This window comes from Limulus polyphemus, unplaced genomic scaffold (genome assembly GCF_000517525.1).
Source record: "Limulus polyphemus unplaced genomic scaffold, Limulus_polyphemus-2.1.2 Scaffold884, whole genome shotgun sequence".
Taxonomy (NCBI): domain Eukaryota; kingdom Metazoa; phylum Arthropoda; class Merostomata; order Xiphosura; family Limulidae; genus Limulus; species Limulus polyphemus.
Genome location: NW_013666494.1, coordinates 172,646 through 195,431, shown reverse-complemented (window position 1 = coordinate 195,431; position 22,786 = coordinate 172,646). Strand labels below are relative to the sequence as shown.

At 33.5% G+C, this 22,786-nt stretch overlaps 1 protein-coding gene across 4 annotated transcripts in view; it reads left to right on the top strand.

The window, feature by feature from the left end:
• The first annotated feature begins 5,236 nt into the window (after nucleotides 1-5,236).
• The window catches only part of LOC106461033, a 67,601-nt gene continuing 50,051 nt past the window's right edge, over nucleotides 5,237-22,786 (top strand). For 2 of the 4 annotated variants that reach the window (XM_013920814.2, XM_013920813.2), the window contains exon 1: nucleotides 15,568-16,558. In XM_013920814.2, coding sequence (XP_013776268.1) covers nucleotides 16,470-16,558 — 89 coding nt within the window. In that variant the 5' untranslated portion in view covers nucleotides 15,568-16,469. Of the gene's footprint in view, nucleotides 5,375-15,567; nucleotides 16,559-22,786 lie in introns of those variants that run through there. The other 2 variants (XM_022387843.1, XM_022387844.1) reach the window with 2 other exon arrangements.

Genomic DNA, 22,786 nt, shown 5'->3' with positions numbered 1-22,786 from the left:
TAGTAGTAGTAATACTAAGAAGAAGTAAACCTACAGACATCGGTTCTTGTTTAACTAAAATACTGCCTACAAGAAATACTGTCACAAACGTACACCAACATCATATATATATATATATATATATATATATATATAGACCGATCGTTGCTTATAATGTGCCAAACTGTTGAACTCAGAACTGACATATTGTTCAACAAAAACAAGCCCTATGGGCTTCCAAAGAAACCATTCCTTAGTCGTATAACGGTAATGCAGTTCTGTTTAAAACCTATAGTAAAAACAAATAGCTGTAAATATTAAAGCTACTGTAACAAACAGAACATTAGTGGAAAATATGCAGACTCGGCAATCCTGGTTGAATTGAGGTACTGTGGTTCGTGTCCCGTCACCGCCAGCACTTTAGGGCCGAGAGTGCCTTATAAGAGTAACGATAAAAATCCCACTGTTTGATTTGATAAAAGTATCTCAAAAGTTAGCGGTGGGTGATATTGACTATCTACATTTTCTTTGATCTATCACCTCAATATTAGGAACAGCTAGTTTTCATGTAGCTTTCAACAAACAGCTAAACAAAATGAAATGTGCAGGTTTGTTTGACATACAAAAATTATTATTAAATTATGAAATAAACCTTTGATCAGCGGTGCCAATTCTGTATAATTTTAAACTGTTTTGTACAGCAAAACTATTTTGGTAAACCAAAATAATAATTTTTATATTTGACGAATCCTTGATATTTCAGGTTAAATAAAGTTTAAATTTTATGTCATATTATGGATCGTGTGTACAAGTCGTGCTCTCATCGTGAGTATTTTTGTGTTGTTTTGCGTGTACACAACTCGGCCATTGTATTAAGTGCAGTGTTACACACTTCGTTTTCAGGTGTTTCAGTATAAGTATATGTGAAATAAGATAGCATTCTTAAAAGAATATTTTGAAATAAGTGAACACAGGTAGTTCGAACTTGAAATTTCAGAGTATCTTTAAGACTGTTTGTGTGTGTAAACAGAGAGATAGTTATATATATTTTCCTTTGATTTGTTTCTTTTAAAACCCATGTGAATTGCATTTGTGTGGTGTGTACATATATATATGGCTGTTGCACATGTTTAAGATGTATAATAAACACAATCAATCTGTTTATTTGTTATGGGAACAATTTTATTTGTAGTTGTGTTGATGATATGAAGAACCAACACAAACTGGTAAGATATTCCGTTATCATCGTGTTAATTAGACCACCTGAGCACCAAATAAATTACAATTGTACACAAGTTAGTTATGAATTGTGTTCTCGTCACTGTTTATGACCCATGAACCACAACTAATTGGAAAGTTTATTTACAGTATATATAATCAGCAAATATTAAAGCGTGTGTGTGTGTGGTGTGTCCAAACCTGTACTAGTTTCTTTATTCGTATGTGCAATTTGCAAGAAGAGTTATAATGAACAATTAGATTGATCTATTAGTTTCAGGCTGTTATCAAGAGGCTTCAGTGTCACTTAACACTATTAGTATAAGTTTGAGATTTTTTTGTATACGTCGAGAAAAAAGTCGAATCCGTCTGTCTTTTGTGTATGGGACTAGAAGTCATTGCCCCACTATTGAGTCTTCCCTGTTCTCTCGTCCTCGGCAAACAGAGACAATGAATGACCTCAAAAGCCAGTTATTCGGTAAATGAGAATTACGTCAAAGGTGCTTATATAGAATGTTATACAAAGTTTCTGTATACTGTATTGCTTTTATTTTTAAATTTTGGGGTCACGATTGTAGAACTTAAGTACATCCACTCTGGCAGCTCGTACATGATGCTTTACAATTACAATCCCTATATAACATTATGAGCTAGGAAGACGCTATACAGGAAAAAAATGGAGAACAAATCGACAATTTCTCTCTCTCTCTCTTTATGTTTTAACGACGTTTGATTTTTTAAACTTTTGGGTATTAGCAAAGTGGAATGATAATAGATTCTTACAACTTGCAGATTGAGTGGGATTTTTCTTCGTCTAAATAATGTAATTTCGTACAAAACGTTTCTATTGTTACTGAAGCGACCGCTCCACAGCGGTATGTCTGCGGACTTACAAAGCTAGAAACCGGGTTTCGATACCCGTGGTGGACAGAGCACAGATAGCCCATTGTGTAGCTTTGTGCTTAACTTTAAACAAACAAACTAAAGCGAGCACGTTACGATTAAAAGTGTTTAAGACATGCGCGTGAAATTTAGAAGAATATATTTTGCATACAGTAGCATCCATATGTATAAATCTTCTGGAGCTCGACTTTTTACTCAACGAGGTGGAAATCATGCTATCATACCAACTGTGGATAGTATAAAGGAACTTTTTAAACCCCGAAATTAACCATCATTGATAAATACTTACTCCAGGATTACTTGTTGTTCTAGCTGTAAAAGTGGCATAGATACTACATTTGGATTTTATGGACTAGTTAATAATAATTGTCAAAAGATGGCAGCACCATTTGTGTAAATAGTTACGTTGGGAATTGTAAATTAATATTCTAATTTGTATTCACTGCTGGTACGTAAATTATAAAAAAAAATATATTTACATAGCAGATAAGCTTAAGAAAGTCGTAACCAAAATAATATTTATATTTTCGATATTAGTGTTTAATGTCTTGTCAAAAGTTTTGATGCTTAGTTAGGTGAGCAGAATTGTATGTCGAACTTTTTGTTCACGACTTCTTGAAATCTAGTGGATCAAAGGCCTGGAACAATGGAATAATACCATACAAGAGGCACCGAGATCTACATATAAACTATTTACCGAAAATAAAATCCGCTCAGGGACTCTTTCATAAGGGATGCGTATCAAATATACAAGTAGGGAGTTTCTTTTAAAGTTCCATTATTTAAAAATCAATTAATAATAGCACAAGAAAATGTACGACTCAATGTATCGATGTATTTTTTCTAATTCCAGTATGCAAATGAACATTTATTGAGCTACAGCACTGATATGGTGAGTAATAGTAACTTCCGATCAAAGCAAGCTATGCAATTAGAACGAAACTAATAATTAAGCTGGCAATCAGAATTGTTAATTAAGTATTATTTTCTTACGTTCCTACTTATAAAGATCATAATACATTGTTTCATCAGTTGGGTACCCTCGCTGTTAACGACATTTTCGACAGTAATCCTAATATCTCACGAGATTCGGCCAGCTTAGAGGATTTAAATTAACCTTAAATACATATATTAAGTTAACAATAAAAAAAGTAATAATGTTCGATATATTAAAGTCAACCAATACTGTTAATGAAAGTTAAAATAAGTAACATAGTATGCCTTACTTAGGGAACACAAAAATCGGTAAAGGTATTTAAAGCTAGCTGGAGTACCCGTCCCCTGGACGAAAGTTATGCAGTTTCATGATCAATGAAAGGTTATCTGAGGACATGAAAGTTGCTTCCCTTATATGTAATTTAAAAAAAAAGTCCATAAAAACTGCAAAACACAAAATTTGAAACCGTAAGTTTGCATGTATCTCCCTATGGACCCAACAATCCTTCATGCCAAATTTGGTGAAGATCCATTTATAGGGGGCGGAGTAGTGGTAAAAAACGCTCATGAGAACCACAAGACACAAAATACAAAACTGAAAATTTGAATAAAGGTTTTACAAAAGTCTTGGGTGTTGAGATTGACCACCAAAACTGTCCATTTTATACAGTTTAAAGGGCTTGTGGCCTCTACGTTACAACATTATTGTTGGCGAGTCTTGTGCTGTTGACAAGACACTTGTTTCATAATTCAGTCATTCAAAGTGTGAGTGAAATAAATCTACGCTAGACCCAATGCAATCAGAGTTGCAAAAAAGCCTCATATCGTTAAGTTTTCTCATAGGTGAGTTACCTTATTTCAACAACAAATCAAAATGATTAAGACAAAACTATAGTTCTCTGTTTTTCTGTATTACGGCTGCAGTTTGCTTTTCAAACCGCCTTTTAGTATATTTTCGTTAATTCTCAAATTAATACCCCCCCCCCACACACACACACAAAACAGACTTATGCACAGGAGTGACAGTATGCGGGGGATACTAGCCCCCTCAATATTTTTGTTTAGCTTAACTCGCCCCTTAACCGGGAAGAAACTAGTGCCGCTCTTCTTTATGCATTATAAGTTCTGTAAGTTGAAAAGAAACTGCTGATCTAGCCGCAGAGGAAATTAAATCCGAAAAGCATTTTTCACGAAATTTCAAATAAATCTAGTGCACAAAGTCAAGCCGAAAAACATTGTTGTTAGAGAAGACACAAGCGAAGTTGTGGCTTTGGTATATGAATGAGGACTGTAGGATACACGACGAGGTCGTCACTTTGGTATAAACGTAAGGAAATAACTTGAGCAGATTACAACTGCTAGGATTATACTGTTTTCTTGATTAAACTAGTGATAACATTATTCCAGCGTTCTACGTTATGGATAGTGTACTTCATAACACCTAGTGTCAGAAGTAAAATACTAGCTTTACATTTTAGTATTTGGATAAAACTTATCTTAATATATCATATTTACAGCGTAGACGTTGAAAATTGTCAGTATTTTAGCTTTCCATAATTAATACAAGAATATATTTTATTCTAATATAATCATTTTTTTTTTCCAAAATTTGTATGGAGTCGTTCTGAATTTAGTCTCTGTCCTTGTGCGTAAAATGTAGTAAGCCCTAACTTGCTTTAATAACCGACTCAGGAAAAAACTATCTATTATATCGGACATTTCAGAAAGTTTTATGTTTCCTTGGTCAAGTTTTTAGCGGACCAATTCCCAAGTGGAGGGATGAAGTAGAAGTACGCACGGTTTAGCATAAGCAGAGAGTTTATCTTCACCTGAAATGTAACATGAGGATGACCTCTGATGAAGGTAACCAACAATTAAGAGATATCGCACTAGGATCCTGGTATATTAATGTAAAAAACAGTCTCCTGTGAACCACAAACCAAACCTCGTTTGTAAACAAAGAGAACACGAACATTCAATAATAAAAGTAGGTAATTTTCTATCGGTTAATTATTAGGGTAACCACTCAAATTCGTATGATCAAACTGCCTCACGGAGAAGGTACACGTGCATCATGGTTATACACGTATAAAGTATCTGTTCACTTCAGAATGGAAGGATGGTCACGTGGCCATTAAATGACTAGGAAACCTACCAGCTGTGGTGCTAGTATCAACAGCTGTATCTGAACTCAGTGTAACCAACGGGTCTGTACGCGTTTTAAATGTGCTCAACAGCGATTGTTGTGTTTATAAAACTAACAATATTTTTTCGTCTACACTATGGGGAACGTCTGCCTTCGAGGCATTACCCACTCTTCAACCACACATTTAGGAAGGTGAGAGAAAAGTAAAGTGTATTATTAATCATTATACTGAATATGTAAGTTAAAACATATACTGAACTTGCCCCCCCCCCAAAAAAAAGAAGGAAAAATTACTTTGTTACCAGTCAGGTAAGAGTTAACAACGGTGTATTACACACACATATTTTAATTAGTCATAGTTATGAGAAATAACACTGGCTGGTGTATCAACGAGTAGTAAGGAACGTACGAGTAAGGATATGGTTTCTCCTTGCTTCATTTAAGCAAAAAACAGTAGAAGTTTAAATCAGGGATATTAAGAAAAACAGTGCTGGAAGAAACAAAAGGCATGCATTCAGTATTGAACGTAACGGTAGTTTATCTCAAGATAAACAAGAATTTTCAGTATTTAATTTCTGTAATGCATATTGGCGTATAGAAGACATATTATACTAGAAATAAACGACCTTATAACACCAAAATATTGTTTTTATTTAACTAAACACACGACGTTTCGCTTTGCAGCTTCTTCAGGAGCGTTCACTAAAACACAAACCGAAACTGACAGGACAAAACTGTAAAGCGAAACGTTGAGTGTTTAATTAAACCAAAACAACATTTTGGTATTATAAGGTCGTTTATTTCTAGAATATACAAGAATATTGTACAGCAAACAAAGATTAACAGTGACTTAGCAAGAAATGAACAACAAGCGAGAAACAGTACTAGTTTAGTTCGAACAAGTAAACAGTTTCCCCAAGCGAGTATGAGAACAGCAGAATTTTACTTCTACAGTAGAAGCTTACCTTTCAGGCAGGTAAATGGTTCCTTCAAACAAAATTCCATCTAGACAGGTAAGAAAACAATAGTGCTTACCCCCGAGCAACATCTAGCCCGTCAAAAATGATGGGGCAAGTACTGCCACCCCCACACCATAATATACCTTAATTTAACGTTTCATAGCTAACTGAAATATATAAATTTTACGAAATCAAGCTTGACCAACAAAGAGGCAGAAAAGTGCAGTCGAGGCAGTCAAACGTCGGTAAATTCCTTTGCGAGCCAATCAAAATTAAGATCATTCGTGAAATGAATTTGTAGCATATTCATATAATAATTATTGGTAATAATCAGTTAGATTAACAACTTCTAATATATAGAAAAGCCAGTGCGTTTTGGTAACACTTGCATTCCAACAATGGCTTTTATATCATGTTGCTATCTATATAAATATAATAGTACTCTGTTGTCTGTCCATGTAACTACTTTGCAGAGTGTGGATGGATCTTTACCAAATTTGGTATGGAGACTCATTGGGTCCATGCAGAAATGCATGCAAATTTGTGGTTTCACATTTTGTGTTTTGCAGTTTTTATGGCGGTTTTTGCAATTACGTATAAGGAAAGCAACTTTTCATTAATCATGAATTTACACAACTTCCGTCCAGGGGACGGGGTCTCCAGCTAGTAACCTAACATTGTTGTTAGTCTATGTAATGACAGTATAACATGAAATGTATAGAGAACAAAACTGGAAAAATATTCGTTGATTTTTTTATTTAGTCTCCATTGATTAACGAGATTTGCTTTTTATTAAATACGTTGGTGATGTAACACAAAATAGCTTAATCCAGAAACAATTTAAATTTAAAATTAAATTGATATTTTTACTTTCATGACAAATGTTATGTTCTAGGCTTGGTGATCCCACACTACGCCTTTACTTTAGGCTTATTATACCAACACTCACTACACTTATAAGGTTTCACGGTCCCCCACCCCTGCCCTCACGGACCCCTTAAAATTATAATGGGCAGACAGTAATCGAACTATTCTATCTGGATAAATGCATTTTTGTTTTTATGACTCCTTCTATTTCGAGAAATTAAGCGTGACGTGACACACACTGACTTTTGTATAGGTTAGATAGCCTTCAAACAGCAGATCCATGTGAAATGCTATAATACATAGAAAGAAATGTAAAATTTATTTTTATTTATATGATTTTTTCTTTTTGACTGTACATGAAATGTTCTTCATGTTCTGTTACTTAAAGCTTCTGTGTAAAAAAAAGTGTCAGTTTGATAAATGCGGTAGTAGTAAGTTTATGGACTTCCAATGCTAAAATTCGAGGTTCGATTCCTCGTGGTGGATTCAAAATATAGCCCAGTGTAGCTTTTCGCTAAAAGAAGGAAAGAAACAAAAAAGTTGATAAAATGTAAACATTTCCTAATAGTGTCGTAGTTGTGATGTAAAAGAAACAGAGAAAACTTGTATGCTGTATTAAAGGAACTTAGAATAATGTAAGTCACGTATCCATAGAATTACTTTAAATGTTATCTTTCCTAACGATTCTGTGTTTTTAATCCGCCCATGTTGGTGTCTTATGGACTAACGATTCTGTGTTTGTAATCCGCCCATGTTGGTGTCTTATGGACTAACGATTCTGTGTTTGTAATCCGCCCATGTTGGTGTCTTATGGACTAACGATTCTGTGTTTGTAATCCGCCCATGTTGGTGTCTTATGGACTAACAATTCTGTGTTTTTAATCCGCCCATGTTGGTGTCTTATGGACTAACGATTCCATGTTTGTAATCCGCCCATGTTGGTGTCTTATGGACTAAAAATTCTGTGTTTTTAATCCGCCCGTGTTGGTGTCTTATGGACTAACAATTCTGTGTTTGTAATCCGCCCATGTTGGTGTCTTATGGACTAACAATTCTGTGTTTGTAATCCGCCCATGTTGGTGTCTTATGGACTAACAATTCTGTGTTTTTAATCCGCCCATGTTTATTTCTTGTGGACTTGATGCATTAGTAACAAATTCAAGTTGTATTGTTTATTTGGCAAAAATGGCAATCTTGTAATTATCTGCTAAATTACACGTTTTATGAGTATGCTCGTGCATACCATGCTCAATTTCAAGAAGAGTGAGAGCTATTCTGATGTTGCGTCACGGCCCTCATCATCTGCTCAAGGTCGTATCTTCAAGGTTGCTGTACAGAGCTACACTGGAACCAAAATAAAAGTACACGAAAAAACAGCATCACACCTACGTACCTGTAGCGTTTTATATATGTATAAATAAATGTGCTCTCAAGGATTGTCACCATTTCAGACAGTTTTGTTGATAGTTATTGAAATACACATTTTCTTATGATTTTTTACGTTCAGTGGTTTTCTTTAGAACCTTCAACGTGTTTCTTACCCGTGAAAACAAGTTATATCGTAGCTGTTTACATTGAAATGGAAAAGTTCGCTATGGAAAAAATTATTTCTAACATTATTTTTCATTCAATATGTTAGATGGATATTCCTAGTAGAAGTGACTTTTTTTACCCTAATATACAAACATGCTTAGATACTAATATATTTTTTTAAGTTGTAGGATCTTTTTACCCTTCATAGAATGTGCAAGAAAAAGCATCAATAATACGGTCTACCAGTATATAAAAGTGTCGTTATTGAACGATAAAATTACAAATGAAGTGGTAACTGTGTCGTATCTTGTAGTTTTGTGCAAGATAAATATAACATGTGATGGGTCTGCCTCAGAAGCTAAGAGGAATGTTTTTACACCAGAACGAAACGATTTCTTACCTAGAATATATAACTCTACAGCGTAAACTTTTGTGATTTTGCATGAAACTTGCTTATATTTGTGCAGGTTTTAGTTACTCTATACACCTGAGAGTGGTTTATATGAAACCGTTACAATAAATACTCGTTAATAGCATTGCCTGTATATTTATTGAATGAATAAATACAAAAATGTTAATTAAATTAATTAACGAATTCAGTTATCAAAGAAATAAAAAAATATGAGATACATAATTAATGTGAAAAGGGATTGAAATATATTTTGTTGGATTTAAAATAATTTAAAATAGGCCTAAAAATTGTATCTTTTCAGTATAAAAAGCCCCCAGTGGCACAGCGGTATGTCTGTGTAGCTTTGTGCATAATTAAAAAACAAACAAACAGTATAAAAAAGTTACTTTTCAAAGCCTCCTTCTATTTGAACCCGTACAGGAAGCTAAGAGGTGAAATGAAATTATTTCATCCCATAGTGACTATATGTGAGAGAGTAGAGCGCTAATTAAAATATGCTAGGTTACTTTATGTTTTGTTTAGGAGCTCGATTTATAAATGTTGTGTTGTTTGTTCTTGTTGTTTCCATCTGTAACCTGGGCGGCATTTAATAATTACTAAACATTGCTTTTTAATAGTTCTGCATTTCTTGAAAATACGCGGTTTGAACCAATAAATAATGATAGATTATCTTAGAACAAAACTTATTCAAACAGCGAACTGTCAAATTAAGTTCGCCGTATTTCCGTTTATTCAAAACAAGTATTACTATATTATGTTATATAGTGGTTAGTGCTAGACTGTGAATTAAAAGGTCCATGGTTCGCGTCCCGTTTATTTAAAGTGGAGCTTCATACATTCGATATGTGAGTACGTTATAAAAGTGACGATGAAATCTCACTATTCGATTAGAGTAGCCTAATAGTTGGCAGTGGGTACTGTTGACTAGCTGCCTTCCCTCTAATCTAGATCAGTTCAAAACTAGCGCAAAGAGCCCTTGTTTAGCTTTGCGCAAATACCCGAAACAATAAAACATTTTCATGATTTCAAAAATACTGAAATAATTGTCAGTATTATCAGAAACGCGTGATTTTATCCTCGGTTCATTATTAGTCACATATTCCTCGTGTAGAACATATATTGCGAACAATTGAAAAAAAAAAAACTTGAACAAATAAATGTTTTAGTCGCAAGTTTTCTTCCTAAACTATAATTTCGTACATTACATGGAAACAGCTGGGTTGATAAAGGACATCTTTTAGTAGCTTTGCTATTGCGAAAATCGATTCCAGCGATCAAAGTCGACCAAGCGTTTGTTTATCAAGTAAAACCTTTTCCTTATATCGTGACTTCTTGATTGCGAGCGCCGGAACCACTTTGACCAGTGGCAATTGTTCAAAGTTTAACTTGTCAATAATTCGCTTCGTAAAAAATCGGATGATCGTATGGTTTTTCCTCAAGCTTGTTTTTTTATTTACTTTATAAACTTGTAGTGTAGACTTAAACGTAATGTGAAGAAGCGATTTTTGTATTAATTTTTCGCTATTCCCATCGTTTTGATTGAAGTTAGTTATAACGCTAGAAACCGGGTTTCGGTACCCGTGGTGGGCAGAGCACAGATAGCCCATTATGTAGCTTTTTACTTAAGTACAAACAAAACCCTTTATTAATGCAGTATAAAATTTTCACACGTTAGTTTAAAAACAAAATAGTAGTGAAAATCAGTTGGATTTAAACCAAAAGTATGTTGTGTTTTTTCTGCTTTGGCCAGTTTTATATGATGATTTTAACTAGTACTACATCCTCCTGAAACTCTGGTACACATTATTAGCTAACTATTCGCTTCAAACATTTATACGAGCTATGGAAAGGATAGTACAGAAGTTGGACAATAACAGCTACCTACTTATAGGAATATGGGTTGTGGTTAGGCCCTATCAAAAACTATAATTATCTTACATTGGGTAAAATCTAATCTTTTAATATCTTTTTGTTGCTACTAAAATTATTATGTGAAATATAGAACATACTAAAACTGCTCATTCTAGATGAATTACTTCTAATCCTTGAACCGTTCTATTCTTATTTCACGGCGAGACAATGATGACAATATCACGATTCAGGATAATTTGATGAAACTTGATAACAGCCACTAGTGTATCGATTTCCCTTTAAAAAAGGGTCTTATTAAACTTGATCGATTTCTGCTGAAATGAGATTTAGAAATGCTGGATTTTTTTGTTCAAACTGACTTCCAGCGATGCCCTAATAGTGTCCCCCACCTCCCCACGACATTAATTTGTAGATAATGCTTTGGGGTCCGTGCCGTGTCCTTCTTTTGGTCTCGGGTCTCAAATATGAATGAGTACTCATTGTGGACGTTATTTCAAGTGAAGACCCAAGACTCTCAGATGGAAATCTCGCGTATTAATCCTCTGTTTCGGGACTAACATTGTAAGGGTTATGTTGACTAAGTACGTTCGTAGTGGCTGCTGGAGTGGAAGATGAGTGGGTGGTTGAGGTGTCAGCAATAACACATAACAAGGTCCAAGTAGCAGAAGAGTGGTAGAAAAGTATAACGGCTCGAAGTTCAATAGAAACTAAGGTAGTTGTTTGTAGATGTCGTATAGATTTTATCCCACGATTCTGGAGTAAAGGAGATTACTGTAAACGTATCGGTTAACTTTGTTCTATTTATTGCGTTTTTTTTTTTTGAAAATACCTTTTGCCCATATAATAAAGTTGCACATTCAAAAGTAATATAGTAACGGAGTATAGCGTGGTAGTCAAGCTGCTATTTTGAAGACAGGAAAATAGAGTATCTGACATGGATAATTTTGCCGTACAACTATACTTGAAAATAGGGCATATAAAGGTCTTGTACAGAGACAAAATAGTAACAGTATTACACCCATCGTGTCGTTTAAAGATGGTTAATAAAAAGCTTATCTTTTGGAATATACGAGTGCACAAATGTGTTACATGTTGTCTCCAAGTAAGTCTGGTTAAATAAGAGATCCAGGATTGTTGTGTTGGGATAAAACGTGAGGTCAGAATTAAGTAATGTGACTGAGATTTTATTGAATTGTTTCCTGTTCTTCCAAACCAATTATATCTTGGATGTTAATGAGATTTATTGCAACTTTCCAGAGTAATAACCAGGATACTAGTTCATCTAGTTTTGAATTTTGTTGGCGCTCGGCATGAAGTACGTTACATTGTTTATAAACCAAACAGAGAGCAACGTTAAATAAAGCCACATGATTCTCTTATTTATCCTATTTCTCTGAGATAAGGTTGGTTTGGGGGAAACCCTCTCCTCGTCTGTATCTTGTTTTTCAAGACTGAAATAAATATGTTGACCAAACTAATTATTGGTGCTCAACTATTACAAGGATTCTGAAATAAAGATGTTGACCAAACTAATTATTGTTTTTGTTTTCTTTCTCGCCGCTAGGTGCTCAACTACTGCAAGGATTCTGAAATAAAGATGTTGACCAAACTAACTATTGTTTTTGTTTTCTATCTCGTCGCTAGGTGCTCAACTACTGCAAGAATGCGTGAACAGGTAACATAGTGTTACTTGTTAATTGAGTATTCCATAATAGAACAATCTTGTCTGCAGAATTTGATGTTTCATTTATAAATGGAAAACATAATGCTGAGCTACAAATCTGTATCTAACTTCATTTCATTTTTTTAGGTATGCCAATTTGAAGGAGAAAACAGTCCTCATTGGGAACACTTTATTAAATTAAAAATAAAATATGTTGACCAAGTAAGTTAAACTTAATTCGCAGAAGTATCTAGCAATGAAAAAAAAAGAAAGAAATACATTAAAACGTCTTGACCGATATGAAGGATTATGTAGACTGGGGATCAATACTTATCATTTATCTCCTATGCTAGCTAGACATAAGTATTTCTGTCTAAAAATTTCGTAATGTAAAAACAAATTTAATTTACTGAAACCATTATTTTACGAAAACAATGTAGGTAGAATCGCAGCGAAAAATCGTGATTACAGGTTTGTTCTGTCGACCTTCACCGGAACTCTTGGGTCGCTTGACAGGATTATTGGACAGGTTTCTTTCCTTTCACACTGTTTGCTATTCAACTTTGTAGCTGTATATATACGATCACGTAACTTCACTAAGGCATACATCTTTAATATTTGGACTACCTATAAGTACATGTTTTGTACATGAAATATGAAGCCCCCCCCCCCTCAAATCCATGCAGTATTCTCTAAAATGTTATTACTTTGTTTAACAACTGAAATAATTTCTATTCATACCTTATCGTATACACGGAAGTGCGTAAGTTATATACAAGGAGCTAACCAGTTAGCAACATATTCACGTTCTTGGTGGACCAAAGCGTAAAGTGAATGGGCGTCGTATTGTTATAATCAGTGGTAATTACAATAAATTGAGCGTATCCAAAACATTTTTAAAACTATGTTATTAATTATTATACCTTGGACAATGCATTTAACATATTTCAAAACAAAGATCTGATGGAAATATCTTCCTTTGACTTCAAGTAGGACAACACACAAAGTATGATAATCTCAGATCCCCATTCATTGTTCTGAATTGTAATTAGACGTACCATTATGTACTGTGTCGTATCGATTGTCTTAAGTATAAAAGTTACCATTCTTTTCACTTTATCTTGATAGTTTATTATAGTTGGTGAGGAAAAGATGTGTTAATATCTAACATAGATGTGGATGAAATAACAAGCGCATCAGTCTTTATATACAAACATATCAAAAACGATATATTTATTAATTAATGTCACGTGGTATCCTTTACGAAAGAGCTACTCTGGTGTGCCCTATACTTATTATATAAAATCATTTGTGTAGAAATAAAACGTATCATATTGTCATCCACGATTTATTGTATTTTAAGTTGTAGCAGCTTTTTAAATAATTGTTTAAAATCATGAAAAAGATGGAAAGGAGAATCTTGAAGATATAACTCATATTATGACGGATTTATTTAGTGAAACGGTGTCATTTAATTTTTTGGCAAAGCATTCTCATTTCAAATACTGTGTATTTAGTTGAGGTGGATGTGTAAAATACAGCCCATTTTTGTACGTTAACAGTAGTTATAAATGATTCTATAATTTATAATGTTTATCCCTAAATATCAGATAAAGCTTTTTCTCATATATTGTTATGTATACAACATACATTGCTAGTATTTATTCCCCCAATTGTTAACCCTCGGTTTGGTTTCTGAGGAACAAGTTCAACTGAAGGGTTTTGCGAAAAACTGAGAATTTAAATTAAGGAGATGGTTTGAAATATTTATCGTTCTGAGTTTCTCAAAAATTTTACGGACTTTCGAAAAATGTATATACCTAAATTGTTATCTTATATACACTACATAAAAGTATATTCAACAAGTAAATATATTGAATTGGCGTTTACTGTAATCGTAAATAACATGTTATTGTGAAATTGTAATTGATTAAACTTCAAGAAAAGATGAAAATATTGTTTTTTTGACATCCTTGGCTGTAGTGGCGCAACTGTATGCTATAATTTGTAGTGTTTCATCTTTTGTATGTTTTACAATTTTATTCATATTTCTAAATAAATAAACATATATGGGTATACTGTGCAAGAAAAGGACTAAGACATTTTGCGATTATAGAGAAGTTTATTGGAAGAGCCAGGAAATTTGTTTATACAGTATACGAATTGCTCTTTACCTAAAGATTTGTTTGTATATGCCGATATTCTGTAATAGTAATAACAAAAGCTTAAAATACACTACATCTGAAACAAAAGGAAAACTGCTAAAACCGGAGTTAGAAATGTGATTTTTTTAAGCCAGCGGTGAAATACCAGAAGTACACTTTCACTTATAAGATACATTACTGGAAACCTCGTATTGTTATAGCTGTTACTAGTAAACCAGTTTTTAAGTGACTTATCGGGGATATTACCTTGGTGGTGTCGTATTGCTACAGCTAGAGCCGTAAAACTCTTTAATTTACAAAAAGTTATGAATGAAAATTGTAAAATTAAATACAATCATGACTTTAGAAGAAATAGAAACGTAGATCAGTCTAAATTCTTACACATTGTATAGTGTCTCGGAAGATAGACTTGCATTGCAAATAGTGTTATCCAGAAGATAGACTTGCATTGCAAATAGTGTTATCCAGTAGGTTGGAATAAAAAAAAATGTCCTCGTATTTCGAATAGAAAATTTCATTTTCGGCACAAAAACTCTAATCACTGGTTAAGCAGCTTTCTGTTGTACGATATTTGAGCACCCACTGCCCTTGATGATAAAACTACCTATGTTCTTCATGGTTCAGTAATAATTGATACACGTTGTTAACAGCTTCGATCAGACTTCAGCTATGAACCAGTTGAAGAAAGCACGAGATCATTTCGTCAACATACCTTGTGTTTATTGGTGGAACGAAGGCTTGTGTACCTGCTTGTGTCGAACAAGAAATTGGGCCAGCGCCAACTGTTGAACTGATATAAACAGGCTTATAGTTGGAAATACTTGCCTGAGGAAATTTTTTTATGAAATCACCCAAGATCTAAAGTGTTAGACGGTTGCTGAGTCTAGTATACAGTAGTGGCCATAGCAAAATTGATAGATTTCAGGATTACCACCATGTTAAGTGAAAATACCGTATATATGTTGTAACGTCCGAAGTTGTATCGTGCCGTCCTTGTGCTAACTGGAGTTTCGTTAACAACTAGTACGCACAGTCTCCCAACTGTTTGTGTTAAATTCGTTCTATTCAAATAATACGTCACGTGACTACTGATCGCCCGCAGTCGCTCTCCTTCGAGAAGAGCAAGTACTAAAGTAATTGTAGTGGACTTGATGAAAAGGGTGCTTAATGATGTAATTGTAGTTTCTAAAGTACGCAATCGAACACAGTTCGATGAAGCACGAGTGACAAAAAAGGTTGAAAAGATGATGATTTCGGCAAGTGATGCATGAATAATTGACTTCCAGACGAGTACTGCATATTAAACCATATTTGCACATATATGCAGCTGAAACAGTTCAGAAACACGACTTAAAATGTTGTGAGCCACCAGCCTAGTCAAACAGCTTGTGTTGCTCCAAATAACAAAAACGAGTTGATGCTATGTGTAACAAAACGAGTTGATGCTATGTGTAACATAACGAGTTGATGCTATGTGTATATCTTTGAAAAGTAAAATATGAATTAATATGTAAAAGATCGTTGGTTTATCTAACGAAAATGGTTATTTTACTGAATATACCATTTGTATTTTTTGTGCTTGCTATTTTTCCTGGATTGATTTTTATTAGAAACTTGGTGTGTTCTTCGACTTTCACGATGATTTTGCTGTGATTATTGCACGTGTACTGTGAAGAATCTGTGCAGTTGTAGGAATATTTCATAAACAACCTATTGTTTTCCATCAAATTTTCGAACCTAGTGTTTGATTTTTCTTAACAGAGGCATCTATTATTTTTTTAAAGTTGTTGTTTGACACTTCTTAAGTTGAATTCCAATGTACACAGTCAAAGAAATGTTACGACAAAGCCACAAGGTCGCCGAGTTTCTTACCGACGAATCCCCCGTCCGACCGCCGCGTTCTCGGTAAGTGCTATGCTAATTCTTCAGTAGTCGCTCAAGGACTTTTTAAGGCTGTAGAGAAAGAAATTCTGAAAATTTATGTTGTCATAATTTTCATGTTTCCCTAGACCTTATAATATGAAATACTCGTATATTAACGTGAGCAACAAGGACAGTATATCATTTCTTGCATACCTGATTATTATTTTTTAAGTTTTAAGGCTATAATAATAATAATAAACCAAAGGGTTTTTACTTTTAGCCACATCAAGGTCTAATTCCGTGGGTTCCGCGGTAACATCATTATCTCATTCTAGCTGTAAAAGAAAGAATGTTTCACATGGGGAGAAATTTACTTACTGACACTTCGACCGAAATGTTTATTTTTTTATTACACTTGTGTGAAAATTGTTTAATAATAAAAGCTGATGTTTGAAATACTTCCTACATAGAAAGGTAAAATGAAAAACCTAAATACTTGTTTATTCTTTACAGTAAGCCCTAAATAAATAGGATGGGCATGGCCAAGTGGATAGTGTGTGGAGGGTTTACAATTAAAATTCTTGCATCATAAACGCGACCTGTTTTTAGGATCCGTGGACGCGTTATAAAAGTGGCCTCAAAAATACCAATAAAAGTCAGATAAGAGTACTCAAAGAGTTAGTTAAAATACTGATGACTAACTGCCTTCCCTCGAGTCTAAACTTTATGGACGGCTAGGCGCGGATCCATTGTACAGCTTTGCGCAAAAATTATAAAACAAATGATTAAGTACAATTAATTTTTCTTTCCAAAAACTTAGCCAATTACTTAGAAGATGTTTGATGTTAATTATAAAGCACAAAGCTACACAAAGGGCTATCTGTGCTCTGCCCACCATGGGTATCGAAATCCGGTTTCTAGCGCTGAAGTTCGCAGACATGCCACTGGGGGGCTACTTAGAAGAACTGAACTATACGCGAATACAACATGTTAAGTGAATTTCCGTTATTGCTTCAGTTCTATCAGAATTCTGAAAACTTAGCTTTATTATTATTATTCAAATATCACGAAATAATACTTTAATGGTTAGCTTACTTGATTTCCAGAGGGGGAGATTAGCTATCGATCTTAGAAATTATTTTGCAGAGAAAACAAGAGGAAATCCTCAATAGCCGTAGCATTTGAAATCCTTTTAGGCAGGATTAGAGTAAATTAATCTATGAGACCTTTTTTTTTTTCATTTTTATTATATTACTTATTATATTGTGCGCCAGTGATATCAAGCGTGGGGCGCGTGTTTACCCGACTCAATTTTATTGCTCATCAGTATCCATACCAACCTTAAATTGAAATTCTTTTAGGCAGGATTAGATTAAAATAATTCTTTGAGCTCTCGGGCGTGGTCAAATATATCAATCTAAAATAATTTGACCTCATGAATCCAAAACTGGAATTAGATCTCAAATTGGCCAAGAGATGACGGAGCTATGAGCTAAAACTTTGTACGTGAAAAAAAACAACAAAAAAACTTGGAGTCGTTCTTTTAGCCGCTATACCGCGGCGACAAATTTATAAACACAAAAAATAGTTCTTTAAATCAATGCATATAGATACTCTCATTTCTCATGAAGTCGTATTTTGTTAAGATATTTCATAAGTTCATCAGATCTGTGTGTGTAAATACTGTCATTTTATCTACCAAATCGTCATCGAGTCGTATTTCTTAAAATATTTAGTAAGGTCGTCAGATCTGTGTGTGTAAATACTGTCATTTTTATCTACCAAATCGTCATGGAGTCGTATTTCTTAAAATATTTAGTAAGGTCGTCAGATCTGTGTGTGTGTAAATACTGTCATTTTTATGGAGCTTACTAAATATTTTAAGAAAACACGACATCACAAGGATTTGGCAAATCTAAATTATAGTATTTATAGCATGGGACTTACAACCTTATACTACATATTATAACAGAATATGAGTCTATAAGGATCTAGTAGATCTAACTAAGTATTTAACAAAATACGACTTCATGAGGATCTTAAATATGTTACCAAAATACCACTCCATGAAGATCTGGTAGATCTAAATTATAATATTTATGGCACAGTTCCGACAATCTTACTAATTATGTTAACAAAATACGATTTTAGGAAGATCTGGTAAATAAATGACAGTATTTACACACACGGATCTGACGACCTTACTAAATATTTTAAGAAATACGACTCCATGACGATTTGGTAGATAAAAATGACAGTATTTACACACACGGATCTGACGACCTTACTAAATATTTTAAGAAATACGACTCCATGACGATTTGGTAGTCAGATCTATGTCTATAAATAGCCTTATTTAGATCTACCACATCCACATGAAGTTGTACTTTGTTAAAATATTTAGTAAGCTCCTCAGATCTATGCCTATAAATACTCTTATATAGATCTACCACATCCACATGAAGTCGTACTTTGTTAAAATATTTAGTAAGCTCCTCAGATCTATGTCTATAAATACCTTATATAGATCTACCACATCCACATGAAGCCGTACTCTGTTAAAATATTTAGTAAGCTCCTCAGATCTATGTCTATAAATAGCCTTATATAGATCTACCACATCCACATGAAGCCGTACTCTGTTAAAATATTTAGTAAGCTCCTCAGATCTATGTCTATAAATACTCTTATATAGATCTACCACATCCATATGAAGCCGTACTCTGTTAAAATATTTAGTAAGCTCCTCAGATCTATGTCTATAAATAGCCTTATATAGATCTACCACATCCACATGAAGTTGTACTTTGTTAAAATATTTAGTAAGCTCGTCGGAACTTTATCTATAAATTTTCTAGTTTTTAACGTAATTTATCCAAAGGTTAGGTAAAACTTTTAACAACTGTATTTATGTAGTTGTACTCATTTAAACCTGATAAGTTCTTCCAGAATCCCGTTTAGTCAAATAATGACGTGTCCATTAGAACTGTGTCTCTAAATTTCTTATTACAACCTATCCGATCGTTATGGGAGTCTATTCTATTAAAATGTTTAATAATGCCGTCAAAGCAGCGCCTATATAAGTGTTCTCATTTAAACTTACCAAAATTTATATATATAATTTGTCATAATTTGTTCAAGATTTTAGTAAGGCCCCCAATAACTGTGCTTATACTGATGTTATTTAAGCTTACCAGACCCTTATGAAGTTGTTATTTTATGAAAATATTCATTTAATCCTTTATTTAAACTATGAATTCGGATGACTATGCTTTCACGAAATCCATTTTCAGTCTAATGTTTATAGTAAATATATATAATATCGTAACGTTGGATGTCAGTTTACACTTGAAGTCATTTGATCATCTATATAGTATGATTTGACTTGTTACTAAAGTCTTGTAAATAACGTACTTGGTTTAAACTGAATGACTGCTTTCGCTCTCTGAAGTTAATTTTAACAATACTTTCAGGATATAAAAGGTGTCTCCCACGTAATGATTTCTTGTTAACTTGATAAAAACATATTTTTACTCGTTGCTTAAGGGTTGTAATGGATTAAAATGTTAGTACCATTGTATAACGACATATTCCCTTTTATATTATAAAATGATTAACATTAATTTATAACAGTAGCCATGCATTGTAATAACTGTAATATTAAATAGTCTGATTATCGTTTGTATATAGTAAGCATTGCGCTCCTGATAAAAGATATATCTGTAAAAGTATTATTTACACAGTTGTGAGGATCCACCATCAATGTTATCCTATATACACAAATCTTACATGTGAAATACAAAATAGTTCTTCAAAGTATGAGTGTTCAAATCCACAACGTCCTACCTCTTAAATACTTTTCAAAAAAAGCTAATTTAAAAATAAAGTAGATTAGTACAAATGGACCATGGTAGTGGTAAGTAAAGCATTTCTCTCTGGAAACTGACATTCTAACCACATGGTAATCACGCATCTGTATCAATAACATAATGAAACCAAAAATATCAAAGACAATAATTGCTACTAATTTTTAAATAATATAAATTTGAATTTACTATTTAACTTAAAAAGAAATGTGATACTCCTTCCCTCCTCTCTGATCATTGAGCTGTTGAAATGGGCTGTTATATGAATTATCATAATTAACCACACGTGCTACGTAATATCCATGTGGTGGTTACCAAGAGTGATCTTCAGTTGTGGTGAACGACCCCAAGGTGGCTCAACGACAAGCCTACGGACTTATACCGCTAAAAAATCGGGGTTTCGATACCCGCAGTGAGAACTTGAGCTTTACACTTAAACACAAACAAAAGTTATGGTGAACGTCAAATCAGGCATGGTGTAGTTGAAGTAGCATATTTTTTCACAGTAACAACTTCTGGCAATTTTCTATAAACCTTCTCTTCTGTTGTTTATGCATTTATTTAACATTTTATTATGTTTGCTATATCTAGTTAGTGTTATCTCCACTGCTATGTAGGTTCTACTTCATTACATACCCCACTTAGTAGGGTAACTTTTACCTATCCCACCTTGAAAAAGTTAATGTGTTTGTTATTAAGCACAAAGTTTCACAAAGGGCTGTTTGTGCTGTGCTCACCACAGGTATCGAAACTCGGTTTATAGTGTTATAAGCCTTCAGACTTACCGCTGAGGTACTGGGGGAGGAGCAAAAGTGTTAAGTTTGCCAGTTTTATTTTTAAGTAGCAGTGTTACCCGGCGTTGCCCGGGTTTTCGAAAAACAACAACAACCTCTCTATGTTTCCCCGTTCCATATTACGATAGGTGAAAAATATTTTGTGAATTTTTTTTAAAAAAAACATCCTTAGTTTTGATTTTTTAAAATAGTAGGCCTAGCCCATGAAATAAAATTATGCTGTCTACCATAAAATAGACCACGTAAAAAGAGTAAGGCTTACATTATAATACTTATTGTCAGCGAATGTATTTTATTCTACTTTTTCTCTGAATGGTTCATACCTGGAAGTGGATTTCTTTTCTTTTCATACATTATAAATTAAAATATTGCATTTTTGTTTGTAATATCTTTCATACATCAATGTCATAATGTGAATACGATATCACATTCATAAAAATATATTAAATTTACATTAAAGCAACTTCAACATAATATTACATATAAATTTACGTTTGAAATTTGAATATTTGAAAAGGGATGACGGGAATGAGCTACGCTTATCCTGTTCGCCCATAAGGAAACTCTGATTTAAAACAGGTTCGTAGTTTAAAATAAAATTATGCCGTCTGCCATAAAATAGACTACTTGAAAATGAGTAAGGCTTAAAATAAATTACAATACTTATCACGTACAATAAGATTAAAGTCAAGTTAGAATGACTGGTAGAGCGCTTGCATGAGGTGGAAGATGGGTTGAACCTGGAAATTGTATTTTTTTTATTAGTATTAGAACAGATAGTCCTATTTAATTGTACATCTACTAATACATCATATATTTAACCTTACACATAATAGGTTAGGTCTACTGTTTGCTTTTCACACATGACATTCTAATTCAACATTTATTTCTTTTGTGTATGTGAGGTTAAATATATGATGTATAGTTAATGATCTATAACTAAATAGGCCTATAATGCTATAGTCTGCATAGAATTTATTCGTGTAATTAATGATAAAATTACCGGTTTGGCTCGCAGATGATAGACGCGTATCTCAACGAAAAATTGTCGTAACCTGTGCATTGAACGCAGCGGACAAACAGAGAGATTTTGAGTTTTATATAGAGATTACTGTGATTATCAAAACCTTGTTACTCTTAACTAAGTCATGTAAAGTGCACTGTTAGTCTGTTTTTGTTAATTTAGAGCTGGATAGTGTGCAGGATGCTGATTTGATGGGATTCACGAAAAACTACAATGTATTTTTTTCAGATCTTTTTTTTTCTCCTTTTTTTTACTCGGAATATGTAACACACTTCTATTCACCAGTTACCTAATGAAATTATCACTATATGATGCTAACCTTTAATTGTGTGCCCAAGTGTTATAAGATGAAATGATTTTTTTTAAACTTATTTGATGCCTAGCTTTACTACGAGATTTACTGGTATAGTTTCAAATCCATACTTTTTTCTAAGAATATCACATTATATTTCTTGTGTTTACCAAATTAATATAAGGTTTTAAAGGATTGAATTGTGCTTATCTATGCCATCTGGGTATAATATAATGGCAGAATTCGTGTTCTTAGACGTAAGAGTGCACAGTTTCTGTCCAACATATGAGAGAG